The sequence below is a fragment of the Daucus carota genome, chromosome 4, assembly GCF_001625215.2.
Source record: "Daucus carota subsp. sativus chromosome 4, DH1 v3.0, whole genome shotgun sequence".
Taxonomy (NCBI): Eukaryota; Viridiplantae; Streptophyta; class Magnoliopsida; order Apiales; family Apiaceae; genus Daucus; species Daucus carota.
The window spans coordinates 35947307-35960972 of NC_030384.2; the positions used below are offsets into that span (position 1 = coordinate 35947307).

At 33.0% G+C, this 13666-nt stretch overlaps 2 protein-coding genes across 4 annotated transcripts; one reads left to right on the forward strand and one right to left on the reverse strand.

Annotated features, from left to right (window-relative positions):
- Positions 1–252: 252 nt before the first annotated feature.
- LOC108219473 (ceramide kinase) lies at positions 253–6930 on the reverse strand. 3 transcript variants are annotated; one of them, XM_017392943.2, is made up of 13 exons: positions 6662–6930; positions 5942–6103; positions 5666–5833; positions 5454–5546; positions 4699–4791; positions 4276–4498; positions 4162–4188; positions 3886–3970; positions 2066–2215; positions 1810–1911; positions 1216–1575; positions 791–857; positions 253–708 (listed from the first exon to the last, which is right to left on the reverse strand). In XM_017392943.2, the coding sequence occupies exons 1-13, from the start codon at positions 6833–6835 to the stop codon at positions 571–573; spliced, it is 1842 nt and encodes a 613-aa protein (XP_017248432.1). In that variant the 5' UTR covers positions 6836–6930; the 3' UTR covers positions 253–570. The 3 variants fall into 3 exon arrangements, with proteins under 3 accessions (XP_017248432.1, XP_017248433.1, XP_017248434.1); XM_017392944.2 differs by having other exon boundaries at positions 5942–6099; positions 6662–6803; XM_017392945.2 differs by having other exon boundaries at positions 5942–6021; positions 6662–6800.
- A 4478-nt stretch (positions 6931–11408) lies between these two features.
- On the forward strand, positions 11409–13379 carry LOC108216724 (expansin-B15). The gene is made up of 4 exons (XM_017389559.2): positions 11409–11673; positions 11949–12061; positions 12281–12474; positions 12562–13379. Exons 1-4 carry the CDS (start codon positions 11463–11465, stop codon positions 12923–12925), a joined length of 882 nt encoding a protein of 293 aa, XP_017245048.1. The 5' UTR covers positions 11409–11462; the 3' UTR covers positions 12926–13379.
- Positions 13380–13666: the final 287 nt, after the last annotated feature.

The window sequence follows — 13666 nt, forward strand, 5'->3', positions numbered from 1 at the left end:
AATAAAAAATACGTGTTTTGAAATGTTTATATTCTTTGAAGTGTTGATTTCCTATCGATTAAATGTATAGGATTATGATTTTTACATAAAAAAATCAAAATAGTTTGTTAACTTTATAAAGAGTAGAAGTCTTCACAACAGTCAAACTTTAATGTATTAATATTCAATAATATAATATTGTTATAAGATAATATAAAAGCATCGTAAGTTCTTTTTTAAAATTTCATAGAACTTTAAAAATTTTAATAGGTGGAACAGTAAATTCAGCTCAGATAGAACCTTTGATATTATCTAAAGATTACAATGCTGATTCTTCTCATGAACAAGCTTGCACGAACAGTATTAACCTGTTCTACTTTGATTTTAAAAAAATCATAAATAAACAAATTTTTTTAAGTTCAAATAAACCTAAAGGCTAAAAATATACATCAAGCTTATTCTACTAGTTACCACTATATCTATGATATAGGATCCATAAATGCAGACCATATATCAAATAAACTAATTATACAAATTTACCTGAAGAGGGTAATACATATTTTCAAAATGTAAATTTCCCAGAGACTTTAGTTAAACATCTGGACCATCAGCAAATAAGCTAACAAGGCCTCTGAATACTTGTGCTGAAAGTTGATGGGCAGGAAAGAGCTCCCCGTCCACATTCCATATACTCTCTTTACCAATCGATGTGAATGTAAAAGCCAAGGTCTACATACAGGAGAATATGTCAAGACTAAGAGATTATAACCATAGTAAGAGAAATTAAGGGGACACTACAGAAAAAACATACTTTATGATGCTCCACAAAGTCAAAGTTCAGAGGATTTCCTCCCTTCCTCGCCAACTGGGTAAGGTGCCTGCTCACATTGAAAATATTTGAGTCTCCAAGTTAGTCCTTTGTTAATTTCTAGTGAAATCTATGTGAAGGATCAGAGCTTATGTGTTGGAATGAACATAAATTACTAGTAAAGATATACAAGTTGGACCTCAATAATTCGTTTTTAAATGTTTTATATGACAAAGCAACTAGTAAGCATTATGGAGGGTTGGAGTCACTTGTTATTTGCACCTCGCACATTTTTAGACAAATAATGAGAACTCACTTGTCATAGATCCTGATAGTGTACAGCTTAATCAGGTGTTATTTTTAATAGAATAATTCATAAAGAAAATCTCAAAGAAATCCAGAAAATGGACCAAGATATGCATATTTACCACAAATAAAATGCCCTGGGGCAATCCTTGATCAATATAAGGTGCAAGAAACCATCTGAAAGGTGTGCATCAGCAACCAAACCGTCAGGTGCTTTTTCATTACGGCAAGATATTACAGCAGCTCCGACGCTGAGAAAATTCCCTCTGGACTTCAACCATTTTAATTCATGTAGGTGTGGCTCATTGATGGGAGCTTCAGCTGGCCTTTGAGCCGGTTTTGCATTACAAACATTACATTTAACACGGCAAGCAACTCTTTCTGACTTTCTAGGTAGTCCCCAAAATGATTTCGTTCTGAAACCAGCAGTACCATCTTCATCCTTTTTGACTTCCACATATGCCACTTCTGCTTCATATGAACTATAGAAATGAAAAAGAAAATGAAAATCTAAACTATCATGAAAATTGGACCACAAGAATCGAAGAATATAACTCAGTGATGAGCAGGGATGGTGAAGCCACTCTAGCAGTAGCACTCCATTACTTCTGTCATTTCTATGTATCACAAGGGATTACATCATAGGTAATGTTCCCATAAGGTTTACAGGGCTCTAGGAGCAAGAAAGTATGAAAAATCACAGCTAATGGAAATACCTGTGTCTAAGGAAAACTTTTGTACCAGCAAAATCATATCTCTTGGGACCCATCCACCGATATCTTTCACTCTCTGTAATAACATCGCCATAGAATCCATACCTGATTTAAAATAAACAACTGGATGATAGATCTAAGAATCTTTAAATAAAGTATGATTTGAAGTTGGATGATCCTTGGTAAATTTCTAACTGAAAGGATCCAAGATACTAGAAAAAGAAATATCCTCATTTTGAAGATATGGGCCACTAATTACCCAGCAAAAGAAGCTGCATAACGTACAGACATCTCTTCCTTCGATGTAATGGTAGCTTTCCACCTCACAATCTGAGCAATGTCAAGACTAATCCTTTTACCAAGGACAATGTGTAATGCTGATGTTATTGGATCTCGGGTTCCAGTGGTGCTGCAAAGAAAATGTGCTCTTAGCTAGCAATAAATGTATATTAGCTGTAGTGCCTAAATTTAAAATATTAAACTCGGGTATCTGGCCGAAATAGATACTGTTTTATAATTAGTATAGAGTACTTCTGCAAAAACATTGGTCTTTAAAGCACAAGAAGTCAAAATACTGTTAAAGAACAAGTGCTATGCATGGTCTCATGAACATAGTTAGGAAAGTGCGTGATAAAATAAAATAAACTTGACAATTATGCCTTCAGTTCAAGTTTGACTCACAGAAAATGCCTGATGATTACACTTTATAATACACTTGTCTTTATGGAAATTACTTTTTGTATAGCTCTACTTAAAGATGACTAGTCCAGAAAAATAAGTGGAGGACATATACAATTTATTAATAATTTGTGATTGATGCCCAACCTAAAACATGGCAGGTAACATTTATGCATAATTTCCAGGCATCAAATTAACTGAAAATGTAGCGATAAGGCCCTAATCTGACTACTTAAAGTGATTAGGTATATTCTTATCCTAAACCAGACACAAATTTACACAAGTGTCTGTCTCGGGTTATATTGATTGGGTCTTATCTAGATTGTGTCTTCCAAGCATCACATAAATTAATCAATCAATCTCAAAGTTAATTAAATTTTCAGAAGCGTTACACACAAATCAATATAATGAATTATACCAAACACGGAACAGAAAATCAAATGAATACTTATACAGTTATACATCATCCATCAAAGCCCCTTAATTTCAAATTAGTTCAAAATTTTGAAGTAAAATAAGAAAATGGAATAAAGAAGATGAATAAATGATACAACTTGTGTTGTGAGGACTTCAATCTTCTCGTTTCCACGGCTCTTTGTGTTTATCTTCAAGTGTCTCATTTTCTCAAGGGTGGTTCTAAGGTTACAAAAACTACGGGTTGACTATGTGCTGCTGACAAACCCTTGCAAATTATCATGATTTTATGTTTTTCCTTCTAGAATTTAATTATTAGCCTACTTTAGACAGAAAACATCTCAAGGTGTGCAAAGTGAAGCGAGTTTTAAATTTAAAAGGCCAAAGTGACAGGGTTCATATTGGGTGTACTTGAGGGTATATGAACATATGCTGGGAAATACAAAGTGCAATTTACAGTTAAAATATTCTAATTATCAATTAAACAGTGCATTTGCAGTTACCCACCAAGCACGAGACAGTTAAAATATTTAATTGTGCGCTTGGTTTTTTGTTTTGGACCAGTAGGGACCGGGGGTAATTCATATGTAATATAATTATGGACCAAATTGATCTTGCGTTGGTTTTCTTTCACTCGTTTACTTAACATTTAAGAGTGAAATTTCCTACGGTCTTATCAGCTTTATATGCATCAGCGCTTCCTTTTGTTAGTCCTACATCCTTCAGCAATATATGTTTCTCTTAAACCCAGTACAAGAAAGCAATGATGTGAACCTACTGTAAGTAAGTTTTACTTATGCACCAATTATTCTCCAAAATTATCTACGTCTTGATTAAGTGTTTGTGATCCCTAAAGAAGAGGGAAAAATAAAAGTGAAATGTCCAAAAAATAGATTATTAAATGACCATTTTGCTCTCAGAACTAAAATGGAATGTATTGCTTAAAAGGGGAAGCAGTAAAAGGCAACCCGCAACACAAGAAAATACCACATCACAATAGCATCAGTTGAACCTGCAGGAATTAGCCCAAATCTAAATCGCGCATTTGGGAAGGGAAAGTCAGCTTCTCGATCTGAAACAAAAGGCGCCGATTAGAGCATTATTCAATAAACCATTAAAATAAAGCTGTATTGATGAGCATGTGTCTGCTATGTGCACCACTGTTTATTCTGTTTGTTGTAATATTATACAGACAGCTTCGCGGGAGCCTACTTTTTACATAGAAGTAGGTTCAATGTAATATATACATGATGAATAACTAACCTGATTGACCTATATTATCTTCTGGTCCTGAAAGTTTAGATAACCATAATAAGCTTCTATAAGGCTTAACATATGTTCAAGTACAAGTTGAATTTACAATAAAAAGGTACGTACTGAGATTTTTAATTTGTGATCTATTAAGTTCTGAAGTTGACAAAAGAGGAGACTGATCTTCATTTTGCTCGGAAGGATCTATACATTTATCTTTCAAATGAACCAAGGTAATTTCATCTTTATAATGGGAATGGCCAAAATCTTTAGGGGACGGAGGATAAGGAGCTTTATGCCTTGACAAGAGAAGTCCATTAAGAATTTCATTGAAAAAACCATCACCACCCTGGAGCCAAATCAGGTTACTGTAAATAATGTTATTTGAATGAACAGCATATTGTATCAATTAAGATGTAGAGAACCAGAATACAGGTAGAGCAATCTATTAGTGTTTGTTCGAGAACCGCAAAGCATATCTATCAATATTTTCTAATTAGTTACAAATTGAAAGAAAAAAATTTCTCATGAAGGTAATTTGTTACTTACAACAGCAAGAACACCATCATAAGAATTGAGCTCCCTGTTTGAAATAGAAACCATCATATCAAAAGCTTGACCGGCCCTGCATGTCACAAATACCTGAAGAAAAAACTGAATTTAAAAAACTACAGGTATAGCACGATACTAAATATATATGCAAATTCTAAATAACTACATTTATTTCAATGAATTTCCTAAACTCTGCTGCTTAGATAAAAAGAGGAGAACCCACTATTTCTTAAAGCATTTCATGGTGAGGTGAGAGTTGGTTTGGGCTCCACAAAAACGATAGCTAGCATATGACGTAGTCAAGCTCTAGATTTATATCCATATTGCCCCCAAACCAGCATTTTATTCCTAATTTGTTAAGCCAATAAAAATATTTGGCTGAATGATTATGTTATTTTAGAGGCCATCTATTTCTTAATTTAGTAAAGAAAATACAATTGTTGGCATCTTATCGCTAATTAAGTTTTTAGCTTGGGTTTTCTTGGCCTTTTGCCTGAGGGTTGAGGATAACATCAACTGTCAGAAAAAATTATCTGCTTTAACGATGTGATTGGGCTCTGCTGTATTAATTTACTTTCATGTCTAGCCTACCATCTAATTAGTCCAAATATACTAAAAGTCATGAATTTGCTATTTCCACTTTATGGAGAGCCATAATACAAAATACAACATCAAAAATAATGGAAAAATCAGAGTCAATTTGCCATGTATGATGTAAACAATTGGTAATCGAAATATAAAACTAAACTTGCCTTTGTTTGAACTCTAGCCTGACGAAAAATCGGAGCCACCACTTCCCAGGTACGACATCCATTTCCTTTTCCACTCCTCGGGTTAACAAAAACCTAATCTTCATTAATAAAATCTGGAATTCTTTTACTGCTAGTATATTTAAATTAATATATATGTAAGAACTGCCAGTCTCGCATACCATACACCAATCTATATGCAATGATCAACCTACCAGAAGACTCTTCGGTCGCCCTGCTTCCATGTTTATAAAGGTATTGATACGAGCCACCCACATTTGACATGTTCGTAGATCCCTGTGACCAAAAGTATAAACAGCCGGTGTCCAGAGGGAGGGTTGAGTCTTGGACTTCTGAACACAATGTATTGTGAAGCGAAACATCTGCAGCATAGAATAGGAAAGTTATCTGTCAAGAATGCATGATCAACTTATTCAAGTATGAGGTAATTTGATGACAAAACTGAATGAGAAAAGAAAATAGTTAGTAACCTCAGATGCTTGACCAAGAAGGCAACCAGTGGCATTTGCAAGAACAGATTCATGTATCAAACCCCAATCAATTAACTCAACTGCATATGCATCAGAGTGTTTGATTGTAGTATCCCTCTTAGAAACAAACTGTATACCCAGACAAGATGATCCAGTGTCTTGCTACCACAAATTACACAAGCCAATGTACTTAGATAGGTAAATGACATTACTGCGTATCAATCATTACAAACTCCTAAATTATACAACACCCAACAGTTTACTTGTCCAACAAAACTGAATTACTTATTTGCTCGTCAAGCTAGGGAAAACATTATAATAAAAGTAACATCCGATAAAAAGTCAGTAGAAGAACTTCCAACAACAAAACCTTTAAAGTCTAGTCCATAGTAGAAATAACATTCTAAATGTCCAGCTTCAAGCCGAAAATATTTAAAGTGCATTATCTAAGCCAGAATCCTTTTTAAAAAAATGCTTAGTTCTCAAAACATTATCCAGAAACCTAATTTCCCAGGTCGAATTTCGTTATAACGCGACCCAATAACAAAAACCCATCATCAATAAGGTGTAAAGATCAAGACTTTGCATATGCAATCATCTAAATTGAGGTATAAGCATAATAATAAATACTAAAACACTAACCTAATTAGAATTATGAGATAAATATACTAAAGAACAAAATAAACGAAAGGGTAAATACAATTCAGGTTAAAAACTTACATCATTATCAAACATAGAATCAACCCTGATCCAGGAAAGATAATCAGGATAAAGGGTAAGAACAACCTCACCAACATGATCAAGAACAAAACCACAACATAGGACAGTATCTTTAACGTTTGGTGAACCAGTTCTTAAGACCAAACGATCTTCTTCCTCTTTGTCTCTCTTCATAACTTATGAGAAAATGTCAAAAGTTTCAGACAACATGAATTTACAGTTAAAATTTGGAAACCTGGGCGGCTGGGTTGGTGTTTTTTAACTGCCACATAAAATTTGTGGCCTATTTATTTGACCAGCCAAACTACCAGACTATACGGGCTCTTTTCACCAATCAAAACGGTAACTTTATTGCCATAAAATGAAGTGAAATGGAACTTTGTTGCACAAGAAAATTACACATATTCAAGATACGCGTTGTTATTTGGAAACAAAGATGATATTTAGAAGACATGTTACAATTGGATATATAATTTCATGAATAAGCATTGAAAATAATAGAGAATTATATAAAAAAGTATCCGCCATCATCACATATTTTCATTATATAGAAATTTAGACAACCTCATGCTTATATTAGTCGAATTTTCAAAAAAACTATGTAGCAAAATTTTATATCATTTATGATCATAATAAAATATATTTATATTTTGTTACTTCTTATTTTGAGGATGCTTATGAGATTTTTCTATGAATACTCTTTTTCAAAAATTAAAATATTATTGTTCAAATATCCGGAAAGATACTGGGATAAATCCGACAAAAGAATTAGGTATATACTTAATAGTATAATTTATTATGATCATAAAAATCAATATTTAACACTAATTAGTTGAAATGTCCATTAAGAATTTATCGGTTGATCACGTATTAATGGAAAAAGTTAACCAACAAAAACCGACATATACTTAAATTGAAATAATATATAATATATTAGTTTGTTTAAAATTAAATATACATTAAGAAATAACTCATAGATCCTCCATGGTGCTTCGGCTTCATGCGGTCTGTCATTATACCTCGAAAAGTAGAAATAATTACAATTCCCATCCCACCTAAAATTATAGGAATTCATCGGTAGTTCGAATAGATTCGTAGACCAGACCGACTGATCCGTTTTAAATTTAAAAAATTTATATAAGATCTTCCTACCAGAGGGAAAGGCACTTCCCTTTTGAGCCGATTGTGGGAGAGTAGAGATTCAAACCCCCGAGATTTATCAAGGTCTAAAAATTAGATAAATATAAAAACATTATGACATCAAATTGGAAAGACAGCAAGCTGCAAACTTGTAGACCTGGCCTCATGGAAGAAGTACGAAGCCCAGTCCGAATTCACCCATGCCAGGCCTGGTCCGGCCCATTACTAAGACTAGAGTTTGGACCTCTATAATCCTTCGTAAATCGTGATATGCACCGTCCATATTTTTTGTCAATCCCATATTATTTTTGTACAATGATATATTAATTAATTAATTATTATAAAAATGTTTGAAAACAACATCAACCAACAAAAATCTTGAACAGTAGAGGACCTAGAGGCTAAAAGTAGACAACAGAAGAAAAATAAACGAAAAAGTGGAGCGTGATATGTATACGACCTCCCTTTTTCAAAATATAATGAGAGGAGGCGATAAAGTAAGAGAAAAATGTGGTTGTGTCCAAAATTTGAGAAGGGAAAGAAACAAAATATCAAGTCACGAAAACAATTGTCGAAAAGGAAAGGAGAGAAAATGATGGATTCGGTGGGTGGGATTTCCATTTCAATTTATTATTTGTATATCTCAAGATAATGGTTTTTGTCACATGGATCCAATATAAACTCCATATAATGTATTTTATTGCTAACGTCCACCCACATTATATAAATAATATAAACAGGTAATTCTACAATATTAAGTATGACTATGGATATATATTTTTAAAAAATATAATTGTGCATCTATTTTTTGGAAGGCATTTTATGCGTATTTGTATGTATCAAGATAAGGTAAAATTGTGAAAATACTTTTTTAGTCGATCATAGAAAAAATATTGTATCGACTATTGATCATCTATACTGTACTATAATAAGCCAACATGGGTATAATTTGTAGTCGTACAAATTTTTGGTTTGGTCATGTTCTTTTTGTACTCTCTTTATACAAGTAGAAGTCATATAGGTCTATTACTCTTATTTTTTTAAACAATTTCAGATACTAAAAACACTCCTCATCTATTACAAGACAAAATTTTATCATTATCCTCTTAAATATAATTAGTTGAAAAAAATGAAACTACTATTAATAATATATATTAATACTAAAAATACTTATAAATAAATGTTCCAATTATACTAAAATACTGAGATAATTTTAAAATTTAACTTATAAATAATAAATTATGAATTATATATTCGCCCGTGCTTCGCACGGGTTAAAGGCTAGTATATTTTAAATAAAAACCGTATGTGTGTCCTTTTGATCGGCCGTATATGAAATAATTTATAATAGTGGAGGGAAATGCGGTATAACGACCAGTAACCACCATCAACGGCAGAATCAGTTGAATTTTTGTCAATGAGGAGGGTTTTTATAAGATTTTATATGACCCATCCCTACCGACAATTTGCTCATTTTTCTCGTTATGCTTATATAGTTAGTTATTTTGAGTAGAAACTCCGTGGGGCTATTATTCGGTCTGGCTCTAATACCCTGGTTGAAATGTATACGGTATTAAAGTGTCATTTGACAAATTTGAAAAAATCTGAATTGAATGATTAATATATCAATAATCTGAATCAATGAGGCATCCGAATTCTGAATGAATAATATTGTTTGACAAATAAAAATGTAATATACTATTATAATAATTATTATTTTTAAAGTTTTTGCTAAAACAAATTTTGTTATAATTTGAGTTCACGATGATTATTTACATTAAAATTTCAAAATATCTTATTTGATAACTTATGTTAATTAACATTAATTTATAATAAACATCATTAATTATATTATTCTTAAATTCTTAAATAAATTAAATCTTGATAAATAAGATTATTAATATGCATCAAATTAATGAATATAATTTCGTTTTTAAAATTATATTAACCCAGTTGTTGACTATCGAAGGATAAGCTAAGGTAATGGAACAACAGCTGAAGTGATTCATTTGGAATATTTATCCTGTACTATTCAGCTCTATATTAATGATTCAACGCTGGGAAAAAATTTGTCAAATAGTCTGAACAAGATGAAGCGCTCAGATGTGTAGTTATTAAGCTGCATTAAGAAGTAAACAAATGGGCTCAAGAGTTTATTTTGATCTTGCTAATTGAATCCTATTTCAAAAAAAAATAAAAAAAGAGTTTATGTTGAAAAACAAACAATTTTTTTAGTAAAGATTTAAAATCTCTTTTTTGAGAAAACAGTTTCTCACACTTTTGAAAAAAATACTGAATTTAATTTTCATACAAAGCTGTTATATTTTTTTATTATAATCCAAAATATGTAAATATCGAAAAAATAGACTTATTTATATTTTGCATCCCTTTAGTTTGAGTTAGATGTAAAATGGGTAACATAGTTTGATCAAATTCAATTTGTATTCCCATACTTTTCATCTCGTAACAGATTCCACCATTTTCTTCTATTCTCAAACAAATCTGATTGGATTAAATCAAATTTCAACATGTTATTGACATTCAATCTTCAAGTATGAGTAACCAAGTTGAATCTCAAACTCTGTATTATCCATAATTCCATATCCATCATCAAAATAATTAAAAGGGTTGTTCTAGTTTGCAGAAGAAGGAGGTTTGTATTAGAGTAAAATTCTTCTATATGTATTGTATATATTCGTCATTTTCAAGCTTCAACGGATTGGTTTACAGTGACACCGAAAATTATTTAAATTAATATAAATGAAACATTGAATATTTACGAAATTAATAGGCGGTGACCGGATACTATTGCAGCGTTCTTGCAATTCCTGACATTATTTCAACATTCGGTGGCTTTTGTAACTTGCATTACTATTTTGGACCTAGAGGATAGAGCATACACGTGAAAACGTCTGTATGTACCTAATTACTCCGTCGTCCATACCGTTTTTCGGCTACACTATTATACACACAACATCATCTTCGTTCTTCCGACTCTCCCATGTGAAACTGCACGTAATCGATTCACCTCGTTGAAATTTAAACGAACAGATTTTATTCTATATTTTAGTTATGCAATATTAGATCAACATACTGTTGACGGAATTGGAAACTTGAATTTTATTTGTCATGATGAATAAAAACACGCGCTGTCATGTAATAATAGTAAATCTTGTACGTGGAAGTGATATGCATTAAAATTTTTGTAAATCAATAATATCAGAATTATTAAATTTTATTAATTTATGGAGATTATTAATTAGTTAAGATTAAATATATCAACTCAAATGAATTTATCATGCGAGGTTTTTACTGCACGTCAATAGTTTAAAGTTTTTGCAGATGAAGAAGAACACCTCCGAATATGAATAAGTTAATTGAGATTGATGCCATGCATGTTACTGCATCACAATTCGCTAAACCCAGTCGATAAAGCCAATACACAGTGACGGCATTAAAGAACGATTTGAAAAAAAATGAACATGGGGTAGCTTTTCATTTTAACTTTTTCTTTATTTCCTCTAATTAATCAATATCATTGCGATTTTGAAGTGAATGTGATTGCAACAAGGCACATGCGTTCCGTCTATAAATAATCTCGTGCAATCAACACTGAATAGCACAACTTAGAGCAGAGCAGACTGAAACATATATACACTCAATGGCTACTAGGCACCCAATGCTCTCCTCTGTTTCTAACTTGCCACATTTCTTCCTCTTCTACACATCTTGCTTGCTAGTTTTAAGTAGCCTTAGCAATCACTTGTGCCATGGGTTCAGACCCAGGCATTTTAACTTGTCCACCGCGGCGACTCATTGGTCGAATGCTGGTGCGACGTGGTATGGCGCCCCTGATGGTTTTGGAAGCGATGGTAATTTCACTCTTTGACGTGTAAAGCTGTTTTAATTCATAAAGTTTTGAGAACTAGTCCTTTTAAAATCTTAAACCAGAGTTCTAGTACCAATATTGACAACAGGTCCATCAAAATTTTAAGGTGTTAGAGGAAAGACCTGCATGGATCTTATGTTATATTTCAACCTAATACGTTTTTGGAGAAACAGGATTTGTCTATTTCATTGCGAAAATGACATTAAAGTCCATGCATATGTACTCAGGGAATTTTTTCTAAATACTTATATAATGCAGGAGGATCATGCGGATATGGTGAATCTGTGTCACAAGCACCTTTCTCTTCTATGGTTACTGGAATTGGTCCATCGCTTTACAATTCTGGCAAAGAATGTGGAGCTTGTTATCAGGTACTGTACTACTAAACAAATATGATATATTATTTATTTAAACAAAAATATTTGCTCGTGTTTACAAAGGACAGGAATCTTCTGCTACTTTCTAATGTTATTTTTTATTAATGTTGACTCACCTAATGTATGAAGTGCGCACTCAAATGATGACAAAATTCGAAGTTGATCATGTAGTGCTTCAGTCTCTCACAGTGGGTGAAATAATGAAAATTGCAGGTGAAATGTACGAAACATCCTTCTTGTTCAGGCAAGCCTGCAAGAGTTGTGATTACTGATTTTTGCCCGGGAGGTGTTTGCGCGTCCGATAGGGCTCATTTCGATTTAAGTGGAACAGCATTTGGCGCCATGGCCGTTCCCGGCCAAGAGAAACTCCTCCGGGATGCTGGAAATTTAGAAATCAGATTTGCTCGGTAATTCACATATTCACACATTTTTTCGACGGTAAAGAATTACATAAAATTTATGGATTTTTTACTGACATGACTTGTGTTTTGTAGTGTTGCATGCGATTATGCTGGGAAAACCTTGGCATTCCACGTTGACCAGGGATCGAACTCTAATTACATTGCATTTGTGATTGAGTTTGAAGAAGGAGATGGTGATCTTGCTGGAGTTGGCCTGATGGAAACAGGGTCATTAAAAACAACTAGTAACAATGAGCAGGTGATCACAGCTGAGTGGAGAAAAATGCAACAATCATGGGGTGCTGTTTGGAAGCTCGATGCCGGTGGAGAATTACAGCCTCCACTGTCGATTCGGTTAACTTCTCAGTATTCGGAACAAACTCTGGTTGCCAAAAATGTGATTCCCGTGGGGTGGAAACCTGGTGCAACTTATCGTTCCCTCGTTAATTTCCTATGAGCCCCGGGCTAACCTGGTGCAACTTATCGTTCCTTGGTTAATTTCCTACGAGCCCCGGGCCAACTCGGTGCAAAATATCGTTCCTTGGTGCAAAATATCGAGTGAGCAACTATATTTTATATATTTGGTCTGGTTTGGTAGTAGTTTTTTATGTATAAGTTTGTGAGTGTGGTGAGGATACTAGTTTGGCATATAACGTCCCAGAAAAGGAATTGTATTATGTTTGCACTAAGCAAATGAGTGATCATTCTTTTTAGAATGGAGACGAGTGGAGTCTGCAGAGGAGAGGTAGAAATATTGAAATAGTGTGATATTTGTATGTGTTTTGCCATGTGACAGAATATGTCACTGAATAAGTGAGTGTGATTAATACAGTAGTTAATTGTTTGTCGTCTACAAATTTCAAGGGGATAATGGAAATTGATGTGTGAAAATGAGTATCTTTTAATCTTTATAGAGTTTCTGAGCAAGATTATTGACAATATATTTGATTTCCTAAAAAATATAAAATATATTTTATGGTTAAGGCATTTTTGTTATAATAATTAGACACTCGGTATAAATTTTAACAAAAATGCGTTAGCCGTAATATATCTAAATAAGTACATTTTTTTATCCCGATAAAAATGTTCATGCTCGCCATTTTTAAAACAAAATTTGGAGGTTCATTCTTGCATGTTGCATACTTTATGCTGCACAAGTTGATATGCAAAGTAAGAGCATCTGTTGGGCACCCTTCAA